The sequence below is a fragment of the Phasianus colchicus genome, chromosome 11 (assembly GCF_987193195.1).
Source record: "Phasianus colchicus chromosome 11, bPhaCol1.hap1.1, whole genome shotgun sequence".
Classification (NCBI taxonomy): domain Eukaryota; kingdom Metazoa; phylum Chordata; class Aves; order Galliformes; family Phasianidae; genus Phasianus; species Phasianus colchicus.
Window position 1 is genome coordinate 4,192,232 of NC_143446.1, and position 23,419 is coordinate 4,215,650.

The window sequence follows — 23,419 nt, forward strand, 5'->3', positions numbered from 1 at the left end:
CTCGGCCCCCGGCGGAGGGCGGGACTTCCTGGGGCGGAGCGGCGGCGCGGGGCCGCGATGGTGGCGGCGTGAGCGCGGCGGGCCGGCGACAGGCACCGTCCCCGCGGGGCGCGGCGGGGACCCGGGCCGGGCATGGAAGCGGAGAAGATGGACGAGAACGAATGGAAGTACCACGGGGAGGGCAACCAGAGCCTCGTCGTCTCCCACTGCCAGGTGAGTCGGGTAACGGCCGGCGCCGAGCGGGCGCCCCTCCCCCCGCCGGGCCCCGCGTGAGGGGGCGTCGCCTCGGGCCGGGGGGGGGCGGAGAGCCGCTCCGCCGGGTGCCCGCCGCCGCTCCGTGAGGGGAACCCGGGCGGAGCCGAGCCGCGGCGTCCGCGCCTCTGTGGAGCGGCGGTGTTCGGTACGCGGAGGACGGCGGGAGCGCGCCAGGTGCGAGCCGTGCTGCGAGCCGTGCTGCGAGCCGTGCTGCGCCGCGCCGCGAGAAAATGCTGGAATCTCGTGGCCTTCCCCGGTCCCTCCTTCCCTCCACCCGCACGTAAAATGCCATTAAACGCTCACGCTTCCCGCAAGAACGCCGTGCTCGATTTCTCGTTTCCTGCCTAAATTTGGGCTTTGCTACAAGCGGCTGAAAAATACAGCCGGCGGACAATAAGAGCGGTGGGAAGCCGGCACTTCTCCTTTCAGCCGCAGCCTGGGACTCCGGGACGCGCGAGGAGAGCGGCTGCCGGTGTCCCCGCGCGGCTCCGAGCCGGCAGAGCTCGCCTCTCGCAGCCGCGTCGCACCGGAGCACCGAGGCGGCGCTTGGACGCGGATCGTTGCTTTGTGCCGCTCGCAAACGGGACGTGCTTGCATCAAGGGCTGGTCGGCTGGCGTCATTAAAGCAGGGATTTGGTTTTACTCCTCTTGCCCCGTACAGTTCGTGACTTTTTGTCTTAAAGGCGGGCGGGAGGGGCAGGGGTTTGGTCGTGGAGGGGAGATGAGGCTGGGAGGTGAGATGGAGAGCAGGGTGGAAGCGTTTGTTGGTTCCGTGTTCTCCCTTCTCGTGCACAGTTGTATTCTGGAATGTGGGAAAGAAAGAAAGCAGTCCCTGCCTGTCTGCGTCTGAACCTCCGAGTTCTTCTGGAACAACCACAGAAGCAAACTAAAACATCCCCCGTCCTTCTGGAGAAAAGGGCTCAAGCTCCTTTGCCCTGTGTGAGTCCAGGGAGCTCTGCTTCAGCTTTGGCACTGTGGCTGCCCCATTGCTGAGGTGCTCAGGGCAGGTTGGATGGGGCCCCGGCAGCCTGAGCTGGTGCCTGATTTAGTGGGTGACAGCCTTGCCTGCAGCAGTGGAGCTGGGACTGGGTAATCTGTCAGGTCCCTCCCAGCCCAACCACTGTGTGATTCTATGAGCTCCTGCCCTCTGGACCATCCTTTGAAGCCCTCAATGTTCCAGTTGGGGGAGAAGGCAGCCTGGATACACGCTCTCATTGCAGGTTGCGTGGAGTGCAGGTGAAGGCAAAGAATGAGGCGTGCTCCAGTTCATGCTGCTCTGCTCTTTAAGCCTTTGTTTGTCTCTTTGGCTCTTCCCATTCCCTCCATCTTTAAGACATGAATGTAACACACTGTTATTGTAGTGCCAAAATTAAAAACTTGATCATGGAAGAGTCACATGACCAACCAACAGCTCTGCCAGCAAGGAGCTGATAAGCCCTAGATTCAAGCAACCAGTGAATGGCTTTTTGCAGTGCCTTCGGATGGTGGCATATAGATCAAGTCTGACTGTCAGCCCCACTGGTGCTCTGTGGAACATGCTCTGCTGTTGAAGAAAAATGCTGCAAAGTGGTTTTTTTTTTTTGGTAAAGTAGTTCTACTGATGTGAAATTAATCATATATTAAGCATACAATGTAACAGAACACAATTCTCTGGTAATAAAGCTTTTCCTGTTGGTTTTTGATACAGCTGTGATTAACTTAATCCAAATCGAAAATGAATTGTGGTCAAAAAGCTCTTGCGTAGTGTTTGTAGCCTGATGAAATGTTTCTCTTAGAAAGTGGACCATTCTTCTATATCATCAATTTCAGTGGGAAGCAGCTGGCAACTCTGCTGCTTTCTGAAGGCAGTGCTTGATGTATCGAGCGCAGAGTTCAGATGGGTCTCCCTGAAGCACACAGAAACTGAAAGTTTATTCATTTAGTATCTGTATGATTGTTGTCCATGCGTTGCAGTTCTGAGTATTTGATTGAATCACAGTATCCTCTTCAAATAACTTAACTTGCCACGCTTCCCCATACAGGGGATCCTCTGGTTATTTCTTGTAGCTGCTGTCTCAGGGATGGGTGAAGTGCTGTGGTACAGATCCAGCTTGACCAAACAAAAAGACACTGTTGCATGCAGCCAGGCAGTTTAGAAAGGATGCTCCTTGTTCTCTGTGCTCTATGGGAGTGTTGCTTCCTCTGCATCAAACTTGGCCTCTGGTTTAAAGAGGTGGCCATGCTGTTCCTTATCTCCCCATTCTACTCTTGAGCAGTGGAGAGGGACCTGAGGAGCTGCCACAGAAGTTGTCATCCTGTGAGCTGTTTGTTGGCTCTTTCTGGGGTGGAGATACCTGGTGTTTCAGAAGTGAGCTGGAAATCCTCTTTGTAGTTCTGCATCACAGTCAGTTGTTTGCTCTCACAGGGACACTAACTCTTCATTTCATAAAGACTTCAGGAAACTGTTGTTTCTAGAGTAGCATAAGCAACTGTAGAAGTAATGGCTTCCTTTGAATGCTGAAGCACTGCCTGAAAACCCCTTTGTGAGGTAAAGCACTGTGGAACATCACAGGAACTCCTGTGCCTCACAGCGGATGATTTTATGGCAATCTAACACTTCCTTTTAAAATATGCTTGGGCATGGAGTTTGTATTTCAGGGTGACTACATGGAGGTGCTACAAGAGAAGGATTCTTCCCAGTGTGTTTTTGATTCGATAAGATAGTCCGGAGGATCGTGACCTGTGTTTGCAAAAGGTTGTGTATCTTCAGGTGCTTTGATTGTTAGTACCCATCTCCTTCTGGTCCTGGAGTGCTGGCAGCTCTAACAGGCAGCCCTGGGCTTTGTAAGGGTTTGTTAGTAAGCACGTAAGCTATCTGCACAGCACATGTGAGCTTACTGAATAGACAGGGGAGATGGCAGATGGAGAAGGTAAATGAAGCAGAGTTGGGAAGGCTGAGGAAGGGAGTCAAGTCAGATAACCAAACCTGCAGAAGATTCCTATAGTTGGTGCTCGTCAAAGCTAAATGATATCTGGCTCTTCTTTGAGATTTTTAAATTATATGATTTTTTTTTAAGCCTTCAAGGTATATGGCTAAGAATGAAGTATCAATACTGCACTGCTGTCAGTGCTTCTGTCACAGATCTCCTCCCCACCCACTGCTCGGCTTCGCAGCTATCCTGCACTTAGGTGCCAGGCTTTGGTGTCCCTGCAGTGTAGCTACCTCTGCTAGCAGCTGCATTACGATGCCTGCACAGTATGTGCAGGAAGACCCTTCCTGCATATGGGAGATTGATTTGGTTTTGCTCCCCATAAAATAAGATTTATTCTGTGTCGGAGGCAATGCTTTGCATCAGAGGCTGCGTAGCTGTCCCTAGAGCTGCTGCTTGGGTATGAAGTAGTCTTCCTGATTTGTCATTGTCGTTTGGTTTGTTTGGTTTGGTTTGTATAAGCAAAAGTCATCTTACTGGAATATTTCGTTGTAATCAACTTATTTGGAGAGAGCCATTAACAAGATTGTGTGTTCAGAGGTTTTGGTTGAAAGAGTGAAAACTACAGGCACAATCAGCAGCTAGCTGCAGCTCTCCTACTTGCTCCTCTGAGATGCTGATCATTAATGGCCATCTCATTGAGTGAATCACCAAAGCTATGTAATATAGCATAGGGAGGAGTTTTGTATCTGGCTCTGTCAGATTTTCTTAGGAAAGCAGAACTTTCATGTCAGTGAGTCGGAACAAGATTCCAGTGTGAAATTCCAGCAGTAAAACTGGCTGATGACTAAACGTGATATACTGCTATGATTTTAATTTCCTACTTGTAATTACTTTTATCTCGTGTATTTGTTGAAAGCGAGTAGAGGAGCTTCTGTTGGAGTCTGCTGAAGCAAGCAGCTCTGTGAAATCCAGTTGGAGAACCACGGATGTGATCAAGGTGTGGCACAAGTGGAGAAGAAAGGAAGAGATGTGCGCCTTGCTGTAAACAGCAATTAAGTTTTCAGGAATAGGAGGCAGTGACTAGCTTAATTGGAATTCAGGATCCATTGTGGAACTGTAGCCTCTCTGAAACCATGCATTTCCTTGTGTTAACTTTGTTAGCTAATGTTTAAATAGACATCAATAATCACTGCAAAAAAAAGCAGATACTTTTGTACTTGTGTTTGATCCCTTGGCTAAATAGGTATGCAGCTGTGACTGTCAGTAGTGTAACTGATTGGACCAGCTCTACTGGAGCGCAGCCTACAGAGTGGATGAATCAAAAGTTGGAAGTGCTTCCAATTCTGGGGATTACCTGCAAAGCTTTTTTTTTTTTTTTTGTCCTAAAGCAGCCACTTGAGTCAATGTCTGTATAGAATTTTGATGCCGTGTTGCAGTTAAATTTACTTTTTCTTTGGCTTTCCCAGGTTTCTCTGCTGAAGGGATGCTCTGACTGCAGTTCAGTGGTAGTTTTCCTAAAGCAAAAGGGGAGGTGACACCAGGTAGGAGAAGTCAATGACGAGAGGAAAAAGAACATGATGTCTGCAAAGTCTCTGAAATCTTCTCTTACAGTGTTAGTACACTAGGTTTTGTAGGTGCAGGTGTGAAAATGTAATGTGTTTGTGGAGTGAGATGGGGGACAGAGCCAGTGGCAGACTCAGGTCTGATGCTGTACAGTGCTGTACAGGAGTGTGGCAGTGACAGCTCTGTTGTGGCAGCAGCAGCCCCATTCATCACTGTATCTCAGATTGTGTTTTTCAGAGGTACTTCAGACTTCACTAATAATAATCAAGAGTGTTGGAGCAGGCTTGTCCTCTAATGCCGTTCTTTGGAAGATCAAACTTTGGTTTGTGTGTGGCTGTTTCTTTTTTTTCCCTTTTGTTTTTTTTTTTTTTGAACGACTTTTGAAAATGCTGAAGGTTACACACAGTGGAAATTCAAAGTGAATCCCAGTTTTGCATACAAGCTCAGGAGGGAAGTAGTGTTGGGTTTTTTTTTTGCTTGGTTGGTTTCAGTGCTAGCTCAAGCTTGAATGAGTTTCCTTTCAAAACTGACGAGATCATGACTTTACATTAAAAAAGAAGCCACATTTTTTTTTTTGTTGGCTGTAAATGGTTGGTAAATGCAGTACTGGTGGATTTCATCAGACTGCTCTTTGTCTTTTCTGTGCTTTAAGTGGGCAGCAGCTGTAGGTAGGACGCGTAATGACTGCTTGCTTTGGAGGGATGGCTGAGGTGACCCGTAAGGTGGGTAGGAGCGGTCGGTGTAACCACTTGTTGTGTTTACTGCTTCAGCTCTGTCCTCCCTTCCAGCCTCTCTGTGTAGTGTTTCCTTTGTGCCAGTGTGTGATTTTGGAGATGCTCAGTAACCACGTTCACACCTCGTGGGTCTGCTCAGGAAGGAGCTGAGACGCTGCGTGTGATTGAAGGGTTGCTCAAGGCTTGTTTAGACTCCTTGTAGCTGAGTTACGGAGGTGTCAGGATGCTTGGAATTAACTTGGCTCAACTCTCCATTTCATTACTTCATTTTAATCTGAGTGTTTTGACTTTTTGCTTCTTCTCCCTGCAGTTGTCCTGAAGCACCTCATCTCCCCAGCACAGCAGAAGCGGGCTGGGCAGCTGCCTGCAGCCATCTGCATTGGCAAGTGGTGGTGGTGGTGCATGGAGGAGATGCTGAGGAGTTTGAGGAAGGAAGCACAGTGTGTGTTTTCACATTCCTGCTTGTAGAACTCACCAGTTTTCACAGAGGACTGTGATATTTGATACACTGTCAAATGTTGGGGGGGGCTTTCTGTTTTGTTTGTGGCAGTCAGGTGTCAGGGGCTTTGGTGCGTTAGAGTGCAGCAGTGTGCTGAGCTGGGCTCCTGGAGAGCTCATGCCACTTGCTCCCAATGTGAGCTTCCAGTGGGCAGATCACTTGATAGCACTTCAGGAGATAAGGTGGTGTAGCTGAAGGGCAAACGTTTCCTTCTCACTCACAACTAGTGCCAATCCATGGAATTCTTGAGGAATCGGTGAGTTGGTGCTTCTCTGTAGTGGGAATCTGGATCATAACCAAAAGGAAACAAAAGAATAATGAGTACCTGAAGCCTGGTGCAACTTGTGAGCTCTGTGCTGCAGGCAGCACGTATTGCGGCCAGCTTGCTTCCGAATAATGGCTTAAAATACTGAATGGTCAACCAAGTGCTATGCCAGAGATTCTGTATTTGTATAAAGAAATCACGGGGTTGTTCTTAAAGAGCTCCTGTGCCAAATAGAACAGTATTGTTCAGTTTTTAAATGCTTCCTTGCGCTTTGTGTAAGCAATTGCTAAACTTCCTCCATACTGGCAGGAAACGGAGCTTTCCTCACTTTGTTCTGTGTGAGCTCATCCACATTCTTACGCAGAACGAAACTGGTTGGGAAACGTAATGTTTTGTACAATATTACCACGTGTTCTGCATTCCAGAATTAGGGAATTTCCAGTGTTGAGTTGGCGTTCATCTCCCATGACTCCCATTGCCCAGCTTGTTGGCACCTTGGGTGAAAAGACCTTTATAGTGTCATCTGTGGAGCAGCACGGAGACAGGCACTGACAGGAGCAGCACAGAGGCATGATGTTACTGAGTTCTGTTAGTTCTCAGAGGAAGGAATTGCCTCCGTGCAGCTCTGTGTTCTGACACCTCTCTGTCCATCTGCTCCCCATCCGCAGCGGGTCTCTGAAAAACCATTGTTTTCTGTCCCTCAGACTAGAGTTAGAACCCCAGGGGTTGTGGAATGCAGACTTGGAATAGAAAATATCAGAATGGTTTATTTTGTTGGTGAATACTGCGTGCAGTTCAAATGTTCTGCAGAAATAGCTTGATGTGAGCAAAACAGGTCTGCAGTTCATATTTAATGCCATTGAAAATGTCATTAATTAGTATTTGGATATCAGTAACTTCTAATGGGGCTTGAATGGTGATTCTGTGTAACGTAACCCCAGGCCCTGTGGCTGCAGTGTAGGTAAATGTACTTGTTGTTGTCGTGGCTGTTCCCTTTGTAAATCTGCTGTGATTGAGTTGTGTTGGGTAAACGCGGTGCGGCGGGAGGCCTGGGGAGGGGAGCTGTGTTGGGTGGCTCTTGGCGTGCAGGAAAAGGTTCTGAATGAAGAGCCAGTTGTTACTGTATTGAGAAATGCAATGACCTTCTCAGGAGCAACTCTGTGTCTTCTTAAGGAGTGGATGGCAGCCGTGCGTGTAATTGATTGCAGGAAGTAATGCAGTATTAATTATAGGAAAAGGTCTGTTACCAATCTTTGAGCTCAGCTTTCCTGCGTGTTTTACGACTGGAAGCTCATTGTTTTAAAGCTGTCTGTATAAAAATCGAGTGTTCTCTTGTGTGCCTTTTTAAAATAGACGTGCTGACCATGGACTGTAGCAGGGAGGTCAGTAACTCGGTGATGTACAGCTGCTGGCAGTGCTGGCACAAGTGCTGGTGGGCTCCAGAGGCACAGCGAGGATGGCTGGCCGGCCTGGCACTTCCAGAGGGCTTCACTGTCTATCAGAAGATCTTGCCTACGTGAACACAAGCTGGTGATCAAGTAGATAAGACTCTTCTCTAGATGTCAACATTCTGCCTCTGCACTAAAGCACTGTGTGTGTGCTGTTTGGAGGAATGGTGGTAACAAAAGAACAAATGCTGTGAATCTGCTTGTTTGAAAAGACAGGAGCTGAAGTGATGTTTCCCAGGCGCTGTGTTTGGACAGGCTAACTTCACGTTCCCATACAGAAGCTTGTTAGAACACCACGTGAGCTGAGCTGGGCAAGTAGAAGGAAAGTGCACATCTTTTTGCTTTCTTTTTTTTTTTTTTATTGGCTTTATGCAGATTTTCCTGTTTCTTACACTGGCACCAGCTCTGCCACAGATCTTGTTCATAATGTAGAGACCGAAAGTTGAAACCACCTCCTTGGAGTGAAGCATCTTTTCTGAAGCGTGCAGTGTGGGGACGGCAGGTTTGTCACAGAGGTACACAGCTTGTGGGAGCTCCCTGCTGAGCCGGCCTGAGCAGGAGTTTGGTCTCATGAGAATGAACTTCAGAGAGATTTCTGAGAAACTGTAGTTTCTCAGTATCAATCTGTAAAGAGAGAAATGTAAGCGTTTCTCCTGGTTTTGTAACACAGCTGCCTAATCCAAAGTAGGTCCGTGCCAGTCGTACTTTGTTATTTTGGCTTGCCAGCAGGGATTGTGCAGTGTTGGGATTTCTTGAAGTAACATTAAGATCACAGCTGTAGTCACTTGTTTGGAGAAGAAGCAGAAACCCATCTTTTTCTGGGATCCATTAAAACTTGTGGGTATCTGTGAATCCAAGAATTTCTTGGGGCACATTTTTGCAGCCCCTCCTACAGCGTTATTTGTGTTTATTGGCAAGCAGCAGCTTTCAGGTGTGATGTGAAACAAACAAGTGTTGTCTGGCAGGGTGCTGAAGGACTGTTTGCCTTTAGGCACTTACTTCTAGAGCTGGGGTCTCACAGCACTGTGGCCTATTACGGTGCTCTTGTACAACGTGGCCTCGGGGTTGCCTCTGCAGACACAGCTTTCTGTGTCCATGCTGCTACTGCTTGTTCTGAGTTTTCTATCATGACTGGACACATTTTTTTTGTAGTCAGGTTAAGCAGTGTTGAGGGCTTACAGGAGTGCATAAAGGGAATGAAATGCGTGGAGCTGTCGGGTCTGGCTGATCTGACCCTCGGAGTGCTAAGAAGTAGTGACAAGAACCTAAGAAATCTGTTCTCTTCTGCGTTTGACCATTCATTTGCTTGCAGAAAAGCACGTTGGCTTTGATGTTCAGTGTGTAAATATAAATCTAAAGCATTGAAGATAGCAGACAAAAAGCCTCATGGCAACAGCCGCCCACGGTGTTTCCAAGAATCGGTCGACTCAATCAGTCATGCAATATAATAAGAGGTACAGAATGGTGTTTTCAGTGGTGACAATTCTCACCCAGCTTTTGGTGTCTCCTGGGCTACCCTCTGACTGCCCTGCTGTGTGTGTGACCTTGCTGTAAGGGGCATGCACAAAGGGCTGGGTTTAGAGGGCAATTTCTGAAAATCTACCCAACAAAAAGATGATGCTGATTATTATTTTTTAGATCTGGATCTGCTACTCAGGTGGCTTACAGCCTTACTAAAGGGCAGTGCAGGATGAAGTCGATGGCAGCTGGTTAAAATGGATCTGTGTACTATTGGAACTCTGCACTGCCTCCTTTGACATCTACACCCAGCCTTCAGAAAAGCAGTGTGTTCTTTTGCCATAAGTACTTATGTGCATCTTCACAAAACATTTCTTAATGAACAGATGCTGTGTTGTTACAGAAGCTGAGATTTCCCTGAGCGGTGGCTGGAGGAAGTTCCTTGGTTGGGAACTGATGAATAAAGCAGTGTCTACAGCACCCCTGAAATACTCCAGGATCAAGTGACTGAATTGATTAAGAAGTGATCAGATCTCTCTATTGCTGATCCACTTGTTCATTAATATTTAAAGCAGGAGACCAAACCGGGCGATCCTGTCAAGCCATCGCACCGCGTGCACCAAGTGCTTGGTGCTGCTGAGCTGAGCTGTCAGCATGGGCCAGAAGGGAAGAAAGCCACACAGCAGCCCTGTGGGCACAGCAGCAGGTCCAGCTGATGGGCAGGGGTCTCAGTCATCATCTCTGTTGCTGTGACAGCAGTTGAGCTGCTTAGATCTTGCAGCACAAGGTCAATCAGAATGCAGAATACATTCACCCAAGAGTGTTTTCCAACCTGGTCATTTGCTGGGGAAGAAGCTTAGATTCTAGAAACCCAAAGTGTAACTTGGACTTTTAATCTGCATTACTGTTGCTGGGTGATTTGTGTGTGGAGAGGTGCAGATGGAGCACTGAGAGGCTGAGCAGTAATTCAGAAACCAGCTGTCACTCTTTACCTACTGTGGTGCCCAACTGGTTTCATCCACATCTTGTTTGAACAGGCATCAGTGCATCCCTGCAAGTAAATACTGGTGGGTCAGATAGTGACACAGCCTCACCTGACGGGCAGCTCTTGTGACCAAGCCTGGGAGGATCTCTGCCTCCTTGAAACTGTGTCAAAATTTGCTTCTCATACAATAACTGGCAGTATTTATTCAGTATAAATTCACCAAGACTTTGCTGAAAGAAAGATACTTTAAGTGACTTGTTCAGTGGAATAGGCTTAAGGAAAAAGGCACTGAGTGCATCTCTAAATATTTTCATCTGGACCCTTAGAAACTAAAGCTAAGGGATTTGAAGAAGGGATTTTAATTGTTGTTACCAAATTTGATTTACAGTGCCCCAAATGAAGTTTTGTTTGTTTCATGAAGGAGAAACCTGCTGCATTTGTCCTAGTGTGGCATCAATTTGCTTTTTGGAAGTCTGGAAGTGGCAGTGGTGGTATCTCTCCATAGAGCTGTGGAGTTGCTGCCAGCTGCTTGGGATGCCCTTGACGTCAGCACAGCCTTACAAAACGTCACCAGCAGGACTTGTTTAAGTGAGCTGTACAGCCTGTGCCAAAGACAGCTGGAGTACAAACGATAATGTGGAACAGACAGAACAGACTGGGTGTTAGAGGCAGCTGTCCTGGTGCCACTGGGGGCATGGAGTGGTGCCAGGGTAAGGCAGCAGGGAGAGGAGAAGGCAGGTCTGGGAACAGAAGGTTGTGCTCTTGATTTTCAAGCTGCGTGAAGTAACCATTTAAAATACCTATTTATTTTGCTTTTCTTCGTATTTTTTTCGTAATTCCTTAAATGAGCCAGCTGACAATTGTGCTGTTGAGATGAAATTTACTTTGAGATTGTGGTGTGCTTAAGTACTAATAGATCTTATTGTTTCCCATCTCTCTTCAGCGCTGCGTGGTGCTGCGGTTTCTGAAGTCCCCCCCCAACCAGAACAAGGTAAGATTTAGGGAGTGCTGGTGATAAAAGTCCACAGGTAAGCTGAGAAAAACCTGTCGGAGGAGAAATAGGAAACCCACAGAAGAAGTGTGACTGATGGGAGCAAGAATAAGGGATGCTTTGAAACGTGCCTGTGCCTCGGGAGCTTTGGCAGAAGGGGGAAATCTGAGATGATGTGATGTAACCAAGGGGATGTGAGTGCTGTACCACAGCCTTTGTGTGGGGCAGATTGGAAGGCTGCAGCACACGGAGAAGAGGTTGGGATTTCTGTGAGGGGAGTTGTGGTGGTGGAGGAAGCATTAGTGTTGCATATCAACGCATGTGAGTGCAGTGATGCTGAGGAAAAGCAGGTTTCAGTGTTGTTAGGTGAGGCAGAAGAGGAGCAGCACAGGGCTGGATCGTGGTACAGGTCTGCTGCTGCCTGCAGGGATGGTAGCTGAAAAGCCACTGTACTCTGGTCAAAGATAGGAAATACTGAAAGAAAGGACTTCCCTGTCTTATCTGCTGCACACAGAACGTGGTGGGAAGCAGCCGGCCATTTTCTGGGGCTGTGGCAAAACATTTTTCTGCTTGAGAAGGAACTGAAAAGACTTATCTCAGATTTGCTTTAAAAGGAATAAAAACCAATTGGGAGACAAAGGTGGTGGGTAGGAATGAAGTGTCAGCACTGTGATCTCAGGGAAAAAAAAAAGAAAGCAAAGGAGGCAGGGGATTCAACTTCTGCCATTTGCTTAACCTGTGAGTGCTCTTTAGAGCACAGGAGATGAGGGACAGAGAATGGCTTCGGCTCTGTGCTCTGTCCCTCTGGGAGAAGTATAAAAAGTGATATGGCCGTATTGAGAGTGAGGGGTTGTTTTAGGGGGAAAAATAAAATAAAAGGAAGCAAGCAAAGTCAATGTACAGGGAGAGTTTTGTGGGTTTTTGAATTAAATTAGAAAGATAAATGCAGAGTTTTCAGTTTAACAAGGGACAAAGAGAAGGTCTTGTAAGCAGAAGAGACACATGAATGCAGTGATAAAAGCTATCTGCTTTTTGCTGCTCTTTCACATGAAAGAAACTTTCCGTTAAAACTGAAAAGTGGCTGAAGGAAGCTTTTCATCTGCTTCTAGTAGTGAGATTTAAACATACCTGCCTGCAAAACCATGGGAAGCAAGATATTTTCTAGTAAGGGATGTACTGAAATGCAGATGTCCATCTCACTCTTCTGCTTCCCTCCTCTGGGAGAAGTCTTTTTAAAAAAGTGCATGGACTGCCTTGCATTTATATTGCTTGTTTGTGGGTCAGGACTGAGGGACTTCAGTGGTGAAACACAGCGATGTTAACACAAATTGTGATGTTAATTTCACACTTAGCTGCTTTAACAAAAAGTCCTGATAACAAATAATACAACTGCAGGTTACGTTTCTTCCTATCAAATGTCAGAACTCATGGAATGAAAACAAAATAATAAAATGAATAGAAATAATTAACAAAAAAAGGTGGTTGGTGGTGCTGTGTATGTCAGCAAAGCAGGTGGGAGCAGCCTATGAGCACCAGTGAGCTTCCCCTTACTGCAGGAGGTGCTCTTTCAGTTTGGAAAATGAATCCTGCTAGAGGGAGCATGTTGAACTTGGTATGTAGTCTCAGTAGACCTGTGTCTTCATAATCTTTCTTAATGGTGCAATTTACGTTGGTAGGTACAATGGTGCAATTTGTTAGGTAGTGCTTCCTGGTGGGAAAAAGAAACCTACCTATCGTAATGGTATTATGGAATAGAAACTCCAGGTTTCTATTCCAGTGTTCTGTAGCAGACTCTCCTGCATGTGAGTGTTGGTGTGAGGACATGCTGCGTCTGCTTTTACATACAGCTCTTGGAGCTGCTGCTGAAGAACAACAGAGCTTGAGCAATCCCCCACTTCCACTTTTTTTTCATTATTTTTGTCCTTTTTTCCTCAGAAATTTAAGATGAAAAGTCATCTTTTCTGTCTCCATGATCACCCCAGCATCTTGAACTGCTGTAAGGAAAGGGCAGTTGTGTGTCCATTTCAATCCAGCACTTACTGACCATTGCTTTGCTAGCTAGATCAACAGCTAGTGAATGTATGTACTGAGCAGTGGTGACCATCATTTCATAACTTAATTAATGCATTTCTTTCTTCCAGACTTCAGAGGAAATACTACACCATCTGCAAAACATTGTAGACTTTGGAAAACACGTAATGAAGCAGTTCTTTGGGGAGAATTACGTTCACCATGGGGTAAGCATTTCCTTCTTCAAATAAATGGCTGTTGCATTGTGAACTTAGAAGTCTTAGGGAACGCTGAATGCCATTTGAAAACAACAGACGGGGTTTGCAGATGCTCCTGAGCAAGCTGCACACACAAGAACAAAGAACAAAGACCACCCTGCCCAGTGCTGATGAGCTGAAGGGATCGTGCTCTGTGCCTTGATCTGTTTCAAGCTGCAAATGAAAAAGTAATCATTTCTTTGCTCTGTGTATGGTGAGAGCTGAGAGAGATTTTGAGACTGGTTTTGCAAAACAAGGGGGGAAATGTGGCTTGTGCAAATTGTGTAGATTTCTGTCAGCTCTTCCTTGCCATGCGCTGTTGTTCAGGGTGGATTATATATTGTGTGTGAACTCAGGTACAGGTCTTCACACAGGTAAACGTGAGGTGAGAACCAGCTCCTTGTATAGGTCAGTCTGCTAGTGGTTGTGAACACCCACTGACCTTTGGTATTCCATTTTAGGACTCCCATTTAGGCTGTAGTTTTTGTGTTGAAATACATGTTTGCCTCTTTTTTTTTTTAATTAGGAAATTATTCAACTGCCTTTAGACTTCGTAAGACAGCTCTGTTTAAAGATTCAGCCAGAGAGGCCAGGTAAGTGCTGATGACAGCATTGAAACTTTCAAGCTATGACACATCGAGCCATACTAGGAAGTTTAAAAAAGTACAGTACCTTAGTACACACGGAAACTTCTTTCAGTCTTAAAACACTGACAAATTGAGATTATTTTACTGCATGCAATTTTAGTGAGAAAACGTGTTGTATCTTTAAATGCATTTATGAATATCTACCTGTTCTTGGCCAATTGAATACACTCCTTTGCTGTTTCAGGCCTTTTGCCATTTTTTAGGGTGAGGTGGAAACTGGCCATCCAAAGCAGCTCTTTAAGTACTCTTTATGCCTATGAAGTTTTGAGGAAACAGAAGATGTGTGTTGCTAGCAGGAAGGGCAAATTTAAGCAAGCGCGTGATCAACTAAATCCTGCTAAACTGTGTCCTGCCTTTCTATGTTTGTTTTTTTTTTCTTTCTTCCCCCAACTGGTGAACAACTCAACTGCGAAGTAAAAATAAACATCTACACATTTAATTTTGTTTTCTTCTTTTTCTTCCCCTCTCCGCAGAGTCTCGCTGTGATAAAGACATGGACACACTTAGTGGTTATGCAATGTGCCTTCCTAATCTTACCAGGCTGCAGACCTTTCGCTTTGTGGAACCCCGGCCAATCCTCTGCATAGAGATTAAGGTATCAAATAGGAGAAAATGCTTCTGTTTTCTTTCCCTCTGCATGCTTTAAGTTTGTACTGACCTGAGCAGTTTCAAAGAAATGCAGCACTAGGATATGGCAGAGCTCAGACCCGTTGCATGAAGTATCTCTATACCTCCCACATTCCTGATCTTTCAAAGCTTAGGAAATTCCCGGATATTAGTAGGTGTCTTTTGTGGGCAACAGCAATTTTGTGTGTCCTTAATTCTTAAATGAGGACTTCATAAGAATCAGGAATGGTGTACAGTGACACAATCAAAGCTTTTAAGTATCAGATGTTGACTGATAGATTTATTTTTTTGTGTGTCCTTATGCTTGAAAGATTTGTGTGCCGTGTGCCTTTTATAAAAATAAATACATTTGTATTTGTGATCTCTTTTTTTGTTTTCCTTTTAGCCAAAGTGTGGCTTCATTCCTTTCTCCAGCCATGTTTCACAGGAGATAAAGCACAAGGTGTGTCGTTACTGTATGCATCAGCATCTCAAGGTAATTTCTCCTGGTTGTCATCCTGCTTTCCTTTGAATGTACCATGTTTCTTATTCACTGTTGCAGTCTTGTTTTCATGCTGAAACTTGCATATTGTTGCTTAAGTCTCTGATATGACTAAAGATAGTGGGTGTATATGCATCTGAGTTGCTGGGTGTGAATGTGTTTAGTGAGAGATGGAAGAAGTTCTGTGGGAAGCTGGAAGCAAACAAACAGTCTCTGAGGACTATTAAAGCTATTGATGAGGTAAACTCCCGTATCAAATCTCCTTTCCAACACAACTCAGCAAATACGTGGTGACATTCCATAATTTAAAATGGCATGTAACACACATGGAATTTTTTTGACCAATGTGCTTTGTATGCCTGAAATGATGCAACTGTGCCATATTGAAATGTAACGTGAACTTTCTTCCTGCTTTCCATTTGTGAATGCACTTGGAGTGACTTAGGCTGAATATGAAGATGAAGACCCTTAGTAGACATCAGTTGTAACTTTGTAGGGGTTTGAATGTCATGGGACCTCTGAATACAGCATGTTAGTGCCACACACCTGACTTAAAATAACTGACAGCAGTTACTCCCAAACATGATTGACAGTGGTGTTGGTTTTCAACAGGTAGCAAATGGGAAGTGGAAGCGACCAAGTAAATATTGCCCAGTGGATCTCTTCTCAGGGTAAGGAACATGGTTGACTTGATTGTGCTTTTGCCAGAAAAGCCTACTGTAGATTTGTTTCTCAGACGACTTTTACTTTCCCTATAATATTAAGGATAATTATTGCCTGCTTGCCTGACTCATATAGTGGATGTCTGAGGTGCTTTATACCTCTTCACGCTTCTTCCAGGAGTCAGAGATGCTTATTAATGAACCAGTATCTTCTGCTACATAACATGAAACCTGAGAAGTGTTTTCATTTACTCAGATCTGAAGTTCTAATTTCCAGAAGTCACTTAATCTTTCTGGTGAATTTAGCATGAGTAAAGGTGGTGGTAAAACATTCTTGGATTCTTTCTTTTCCTAGAAATAAACAAAGAATGCACTTTGCTTTGAAGAGCTTATTGCAGGAGGCACAGAACAACTTGAAAATATTTAAGGTAAACAGTCCAATTTGTCTGCTTGATTGTTTTTTTTTTTTAATATTTAATTTTTTATGCCTTGGCTTTTAAACAAATTGATTTCAGCACTTGGACGGTCAAGATCCTGCTTCAAACTGCCTAATTGGCACTGTCAGTGTTGGACTGTGAAGTGGAAGAAAATGGAAAAATTCTTAGTTTAGATTTCAAGTTAGGACAGGTAAGTAATAATTTCCCAGAACTAATTAGTGAATGAATCAGCAAGAAGCAACTAATAGGGACTTTCAAATGATTTAAAACCTTACATTCTTCAAGAGGAAGAAAATGGAGAACTTTGCATGCTGCTACAAATATTTTTTGGAATAATATAATAACATTACAACATGATGACCAATGTGCAACACACCTCACTGAAAAAGCAAAACGTCACTTTTTTCTATGTGGAAATAATGTGGGGAATATAAAGTAGTAACTGATAGATTATGCAGATTTTCAGATTAATTCTAAATAATTAAAATTATTTTCAGTTCATTCCAGTATTAAACCAATTATTTCAATTACTTAAAATTGAATTGTCCCAGAGGTTCTATCCAGGTACAGGTTACTGTCCTGCTTTTTCTGCCCCATTTTATTATAGCCTTCCATTTTCCAGTGTGCCTTTCAAAGGAGTTTGTTTGATATGGCACTTTTTCACTGTTGACATTATTCAGAAAGGACAGATAGGGAAATTAGCTAAAGATCAGTTCACTTTTGTTGTCTGAATTACTCACAGTAGATTTAGTGGAGTAAGTAGCATGTGAGTTAAGTGTGGGGTTTTTTTTTTTTCAGTCCTAATTCAAAGGTTGTTACCTGGAATATCTGATTAAACAAATTGGGTCAATTTGTAAGAGATTGGGAATGTATGCAGACTGTTAGATTAATTCACTCTTTTCTGCACCATGTGTCATTTTAAACTATAAAATCTGGTATTTTGGATAAGTGTGTACAAGTAACTGGATTTCATCAAGTGCCTACATCTATCTTTTTCTTTTGCAGAATGGGGAACTAATTTATGGCTGTAAGGATGATCAGGAGTGCTCCTCTGACTGGAATGAACTCGCTCGTCATTTAAAACCTTTCTTTTTTCCTTCAAATGGTTTGGTCAGTGGACCACACTGTACAAGGACAATTGTTAAAGAACTAATCCATGTTATAACTCTGACGCTACTAAGTAGTACTGATGCCTGCAGGGCAGGTGATATGAAGACAGTTCCTGTCTCACAAGGAAGAAGCTACTGTGAAGCAAGTGCTTTTAATAAGGAGCTGGTAAGAAATGGTAAGAAATAATTTCTTGAGCAATGCCTGTAATCGACTGTTATCACACAGTGCTGTGGATCTTTGCTTCTCATTTGCTCTTTCCTGGTGTAAGAACTGAAATGGTAAAATTCTAGCAATTAAAAAAACAACAAAAAACAACCAAGTTCTGAGCTGCATTGCTGCTAGGTCACTGTTTTTTGTATGACCTTGTAGTGAGCACTTCTACCACCTCCATTCCAAATTAGTTCAGAAGGCAGTAGAGGATAAATTGAACACCAGCGTGAGCTGACAACAATAACAGATTATTTTAAATGACTGGGGCTATGCTGCGTGTAATGAAGTCTGGTTGCTTTTTGTTGATTAGCTACATAACGTTTGGTTCTTGCCTTTCCTGCCCTTTCTGACAGCCCTAGCCAGCTAGGCTATAGTTTGCTTTCTTTCCTACTCCACTCCTGGTAAAAAGAAGGTGTGAATAGTGGAGGCGTTTGAAAATTGAAGTGTTTTTTTTTCCTTTGATTGATCTGAAGCATATTTGGATTTGCTTTGTGAACAAGCACTTGCCATGGCAAAGTGAAACAAAACAAAGACATTCATGGCTGCCTTTTTTGAAAACACCTTTTCTTCTAGGTAAACACAAATTGGAAAGCTCTGGCTTGCCAAGGGGTTGCCTCCTTTATAAAACTCTTCAGGCTCAGATGCTTGACATGCTGGATATTGAAGGACTCTACCCTTTGTACAACAGAGTTGAACAGTACTTAGAGGAATTTCCTGAAGAGAGGTAAGACTTGATGCCATTTCAGATCTGATCGAGTGGTTTTGCAGACAAGTCTGGTTCTGTGCAGACACAGCTATTAACTTTTACTGCTGTGTGCAACTTCCCATAATAGCATTGTGTATTCTGAATTTCTAACTTGAAATCTGAATTAGATGAGATTTATTGCTTCAAGTTTTGATGTTAGTCAATTTGATGTGAATTTTAAAGTAATAATTAAAGGAAGCTCACAGTAAAATATGAAAGAAAATACTGTTCCTTTGAGGAAAGATACAGTAGAATGGATGGTAGCTTTCCCCTGCCTTCAGAAGCTGCAGAACAATGTCTGCAGTAATAATGATATTTTCACAGTCATTCTCAAGTCTATATTAGTCTACCTCCTACCAGCACTTCAAAACCCTTAATTTGATATTCAGCTGCAGTCCAAACTATGCCTGCAGGTTCTTACGAAACAGGTGAATGGATAATGGTTTATTATCTGTCCATCTGCTCTTGACCAGCCTGCCCTTTGTATGTAGGTTGCTCTGAAAGTAATGCCTCCCATTTATTCCCCTGGAAGCTACAGCAAAGAGAATGAGTGCAGCGATGCAATTTAACAGAACAAATTGTCAGCTACATGACACTATTTTTCAGCATTGTTACCACCACTAGCTGTACATTTTTGTCAGCAGTGATCCACAGCCTGCATGCCATGCTAGTAAAAGCATGCACCTGTGGAGGTGACCCTCTTGCTGTTTCCACTGTTGAAATACACCACCCACTGCCTCCCTCTGCTCACATCTGCTGCTTGGGCTCCATAAACGTTCAGCAAGTGGCAGTGAATGTCAGTAGGTGCCTTTTTTACACATGGAGGAATTCAGTGACACACCTTTGCTTCTTAGGTGCTTCCATGTCAGATGCCATTCTGTCACACTGCCCCTCTGCTGCCATCTGCTGCATGGCAATACAGTGTAAAGGAATATTAATGAGAAGCTTCAACCTCTACTGCCATCCCACCAACGGAATCAAATAGGAGGCGTTACTTTTGGAGTAGTTCAAGATGCTGCATTCATTCTGAAATAAAGCTTATTAGTTGACAAAATCACTGTTTAAAAAAAAAAAAAAAAAAAACTTGACTAGATGCTTTCTGCATTCTTGAGTAACTGCCTGTACTTCTGCCCGTGCTCACAAGAGGGCACTCTGGCTTCACTTGCAAGACGTGGCAGCTTGTGCTCCTTCAGCTCTTCTGGCCTCCTTTGTTGCAGCTGAAGCCTTATCTTCTGGAGGGCAGTGAATTGGCCTCAAGTTCTGCTTAAAACAATTCACTGTGTGCCTTACCTGGATATCTATACATTAGGCAAGTTACTTTAAAATGTATTTCATCTGTGTGGTGTTTTTATGCTGCAAACCCCATTTTTAGGGGTTCAGATTTTCAGGGGCTCTGCTATTTAACATGGGAAGGAAGGCTGCCAGAGGAACCATCCCAGTACTAGCACATCAAGTACCTGCACATGCTGTGAAGCTGGGGCAGAACAGGTCCTTATCAGAAAAGATAATACCCTGGTATTTTCAGCATGGCTTTCTGGGAACTTCTAAACAAGCAGTTTAGAACAAGCAGTTCTCAACTTGGGAACTTTTTGCTAAGAAATACTGTTCTTGTGATATACAGGTAGCAGCAGATTAAAACAAACAAAAAAAAACCCTAACACCAAAACCTAAATGGATGCACGTCTAAAGAAAAGTGAGCAGGGTGGGGATGGTCACAGTGTTAGCTGAGTGTTAACCTGTTCCATCCTTAGTGAAAAGCATGGTATGTTCTAATCTGAACCTTGGGGCTGTTGATCTCACAGTAAATCATCTTGGCTGTTTGTAAATCTTCTTTTTAAATTTATTTAGAAGTACATTACAGATAGATGGACCTTACAACGAAGCGTTTTATGAGAAGCTGCTAGATCTTTCAACAGAAGACGATGGGACGATAGCATTTGCATTAACAAAGGTACTTTTCCTGTGTGCGCTGTTAATTAGTCTGACAATTGTAATAATCACCTAACTGAAATCAATGGGTAGTGTGTTAGCATCACTGCTGTCTTGTTAGAGGTTTGCATAGGAAAACAGTAATTTTGCCAGTGTGCAAGGCTGTCTGTTTATGTAGCAGAAGTACTTGAAACCAAACATTTTTTAGCATCTGTTCTTGGGGGGGGGGGAGTAGATCTAGCTATTTCCTTCCTAGGCAGAGGAGGCATTTACATGACCAGATACTTCTTTGGCCTTCAATAACAGAATCTGTAGGAAATGAATGTGATTCTTACACGGGTTGCTGTAATATCACTTGCTTTTCTGCTAAACATCTGCTATAGAGATCATTTCTAGCTCTTAAAATGACTTACTAAAATACTGTGTACTTACTAAAGCCTTTTATAAGGAGCTGCATGCTTGATATCTAGACAAATACAAATCCTAATGGAGAATTGAAGATATTTCTTTATTGTGTAGGTGCAACAGTACAGAATTGCGATGACTGCTAAAGACTGCTCCATCATGATTGCCCTTTCACCTTGTCTACAAGATGAGTGGTAAGAACAACTCAAATTCAGTATGAATGGGAAGCATAGTTCAGTTGATTCGTGTAACTTTAAAAGTTGATTTTTCGGGGGACAGATGCCTCAAATATTTGGCTGTGGGCACATTAATAAGGCAGAGTTCCAATTTAAGACAGGAGTAGAAGAAATCTGTGAAGAATTTTATGTTGATGAAATGGGTCAAGCTTTCATATTTATTCCCTTTTGAAGTCTGTCTCGATTGTTCACAGTGTAGAACTCTAGCTAGAATTCTAGTTTTGACTAGTTAGAATTTTTCTGTCAAGATGTTCCTATATGAAAAACTTCTTTTTCCAGATGAGTTGCCTATAACTGCTTAATTAGAAAGCACAAGTCTGTATTAAGCATATCAGTGGGAAACAAGGCAATAATGGAGAGGGAACACTTTCCTTGGTAAGGCAAGGAGCTTTGACACAGCATTACCTTTTGTGAATTGTGCCAGCACTAAGTTTGCTCTTACATGGGACAGTTTGCTTTACCAAAGCTTTAGGGAATATAGCCTCCTGCATTTGTGCTGCAGTTCCTGAATAAAATACTCAGGAGGAAGATTGCAGGTGCAGTGACTGATTTATTAAATTCTCTATTCTTCAGTATACGTGGACAGCAGTTCTGATTCTAAATTTTATTACCTTGAACTTAAGTGAGAGTTGCAGTAATTGCTTCTGGTGGTTAGTAAGGGTTTTGCTTTGTATGCAGTATCACTTAGAGATGGATTGCATTTACTAGCTGTAAAGACAGCAATTGTGAGTGATGTCTTAAACTATGCTGTGTGGAAGCCAAAAGGAAAATGAGTCTAAGAAGCACCAACAAATTTGCTTTAGAATTGTTAAGCTGGAGCTATAGTTTCTAAATGCTACACTGAATGAAGTTTATTTTCCTTGGATTATACGGAATGTATAAAAGAAATGAGAGTCACTTTTGCAAGGGGACTTGAGACACATGAGTGAAGAATATTAATTTCAGTGACTCAGATGTGCAATATGGTTTTGTTTTCCAGCTCTGAGCAAAGACCTGTGGTACTTGCATCCAAAACAAGATTCACCTTTTCTGTTTCTGTCCTGGACCTCGATCTTAAACCGTATGAAAGCATTCCTCATCAGTACAAACTTGATGGCAAGATAGTAAACTATTATTTGAAGAATGTACAGGCCAAAGATGACCCAGTTATGTCCAGTCTCTTCAAGGAGAATGAAGACTGCACATTAGTTCTCCACAAAGTGTAACTCTTTCCTTAAGGTTACTTTTATTAGAACACATTAGAAAGTGAGAGATCAATGGAATACAATTATGGTGATTTTTTTCTATTGTGTTCAGTGCATTTTTCAGCTGTGAATGTTTTTGCTTTAAAGAAATGACTTCTAATTGGTATGCCTTTAAAAAGACATGGAGTAGCACTAGAACATGCATTGGCTGTGTAACCTTACTGAATGTACTTAATATGACAGAACAGATAACGTGCCAAACCTTGGAACTAGAGGACAGATCAATTAAATACAAAAAGTCCACTTCTTTAGAATTGCAGAGATAGCACAGAAGGTTTCCTGAAATATTGCACTAACAGTGAAAACCTAATTACTAACAAGAGAATTGCCTTGAAGCTTGTGCTTTTAAGTCCCACTCCTACCTTCTATAGGGGAAAGGAATGCTCTAACCAAACCTAATAGAAATCTTTAGCATTAAATCCACTGAAAATAGAACTGCAGTGGCTTTCAAGCGTTACTGATCTGTGGGACTACCATGTTACTGCAAACACTCAAGTACTAATGCACGAGGTTAAGAAAACCAGACTGCCTCCAGAAACTTTGTGATCACCTTCTGTCTACCTAAAGCTTCTGAAACTAAGTGAAAAGGGTTAAAGGTAAGCATATCTGAATGTTATGTGATAGCTGAACTCATCTGACATACTCGTCTTATTTTCTATGTTACGTGCTGCTATTGAAGGTGAAGCCACAGCTCACTCTTATCTAATATAAACTGAGCGATAGAAATAACGTATTCTACATTTTCCGTACTACTTTAAGTCTTTCAGATCATGTCAGATGTTGGCATTATCTCAGACGTCCCACATACTGCATAGCATGAGCAGCTGCTTTCAAGGCTCATTCTTTTTAAGTGACAGAAAAGAGGTGACAGTATCTGATTTTCTTTTCTGAAGCTTAGGAGGTCACTTTCTCAGGATGAGTACTACAGCTAAGTTTATATCACTACTTCAGCAATTTACTGATGGCTTTACTTTGTAAACATGGGTACATACAGCTGGAAGCCTGTGTGATTTTTGCAAGAAGTCCATCTGCAAAAAAGATCCTGATTGAGACTGAAGATAAACTCAAAATTGGGGTAGTGTGATAAAATCCATAGCCACTTTTCCCACAGGAGTGGGGATTACAAACCCTAAAATGCAGAGAGGTGCTACTGAAGCTACAGTGAGCTGCTGTTATCTGTGATCAATGTCTGCTTACTGGTAATATTTTTAAAAATGATGTAGGCTAGAATTTAAACATTTACATTGAGATCTCAATGTGATGTTTGAACTGTTTTGTTACCTGAAATGCAAAAAGCAGAATGAGACAA

The 23,419-nt window shown here is 43.3% G+C and overlaps 2 protein-coding genes across 4 annotated transcripts in view; one reads left to right on the forward strand and one right to left on the reverse strand.

The window, feature by feature from the left end:
• The first annotated feature begins 38 nt into the window (after positions 1–38).
• IPPK (inositol-pentakisphosphate 2-kinase) lies at positions 39–22,147 on the forward strand. Of its 3 annotated transcripts, XM_090148038.1 has the most exons (14): positions 141–213; positions 1,051–2,989; positions 11,063–11,110; positions 13,252–13,347; positions 13,904–13,970; positions 14,498–14,619; positions 15,037–15,126; positions 15,745–15,803; positions 16,150–16,222; positions 17,237–17,516; positions 18,125–18,275; positions 20,145–20,247; positions 20,745–20,824; positions 21,846–22,147. In XM_090148038.1, exons 4-14 carry the CDS (start codon positions 13,309–13,311, stop codon positions 22,069–22,071), a joined length of 1,290 nt encoding a protein of 429 aa, XP_090004164.1. In that variant the 5' UTR covers positions 141–213; positions 1,051–2,989; positions 11,063–11,110; positions 13,252–13,308; the 3' UTR covers positions 22,072–22,147. The 3 variants fall into 3 exon arrangements, with proteins under 3 accessions (XP_031465132.1, XP_090004164.1, XP_090004163.1); XM_031609272.2 differs by lacking the exon at positions 1,051–2,989 and having other exon boundaries at positions 39–213; XM_090148037.1 differs by lacking the exon at positions 141–213 and having other exon boundaries at positions 920–2,989.
• Positions 16,310–23,419, reverse strand: part of CENPP (centromere protein P) — a 128,261-nt gene continuing 121,151 nt past the window's right edge. The window contains exon 10 of the mRNA XM_031609330.2: positions 16,310–16,366. The gene's annotated coding sequence lies outside the window, so the exon portion shown is untranslated. The remainder of the gene's footprint in view (positions 16,367–23,419) is intronic.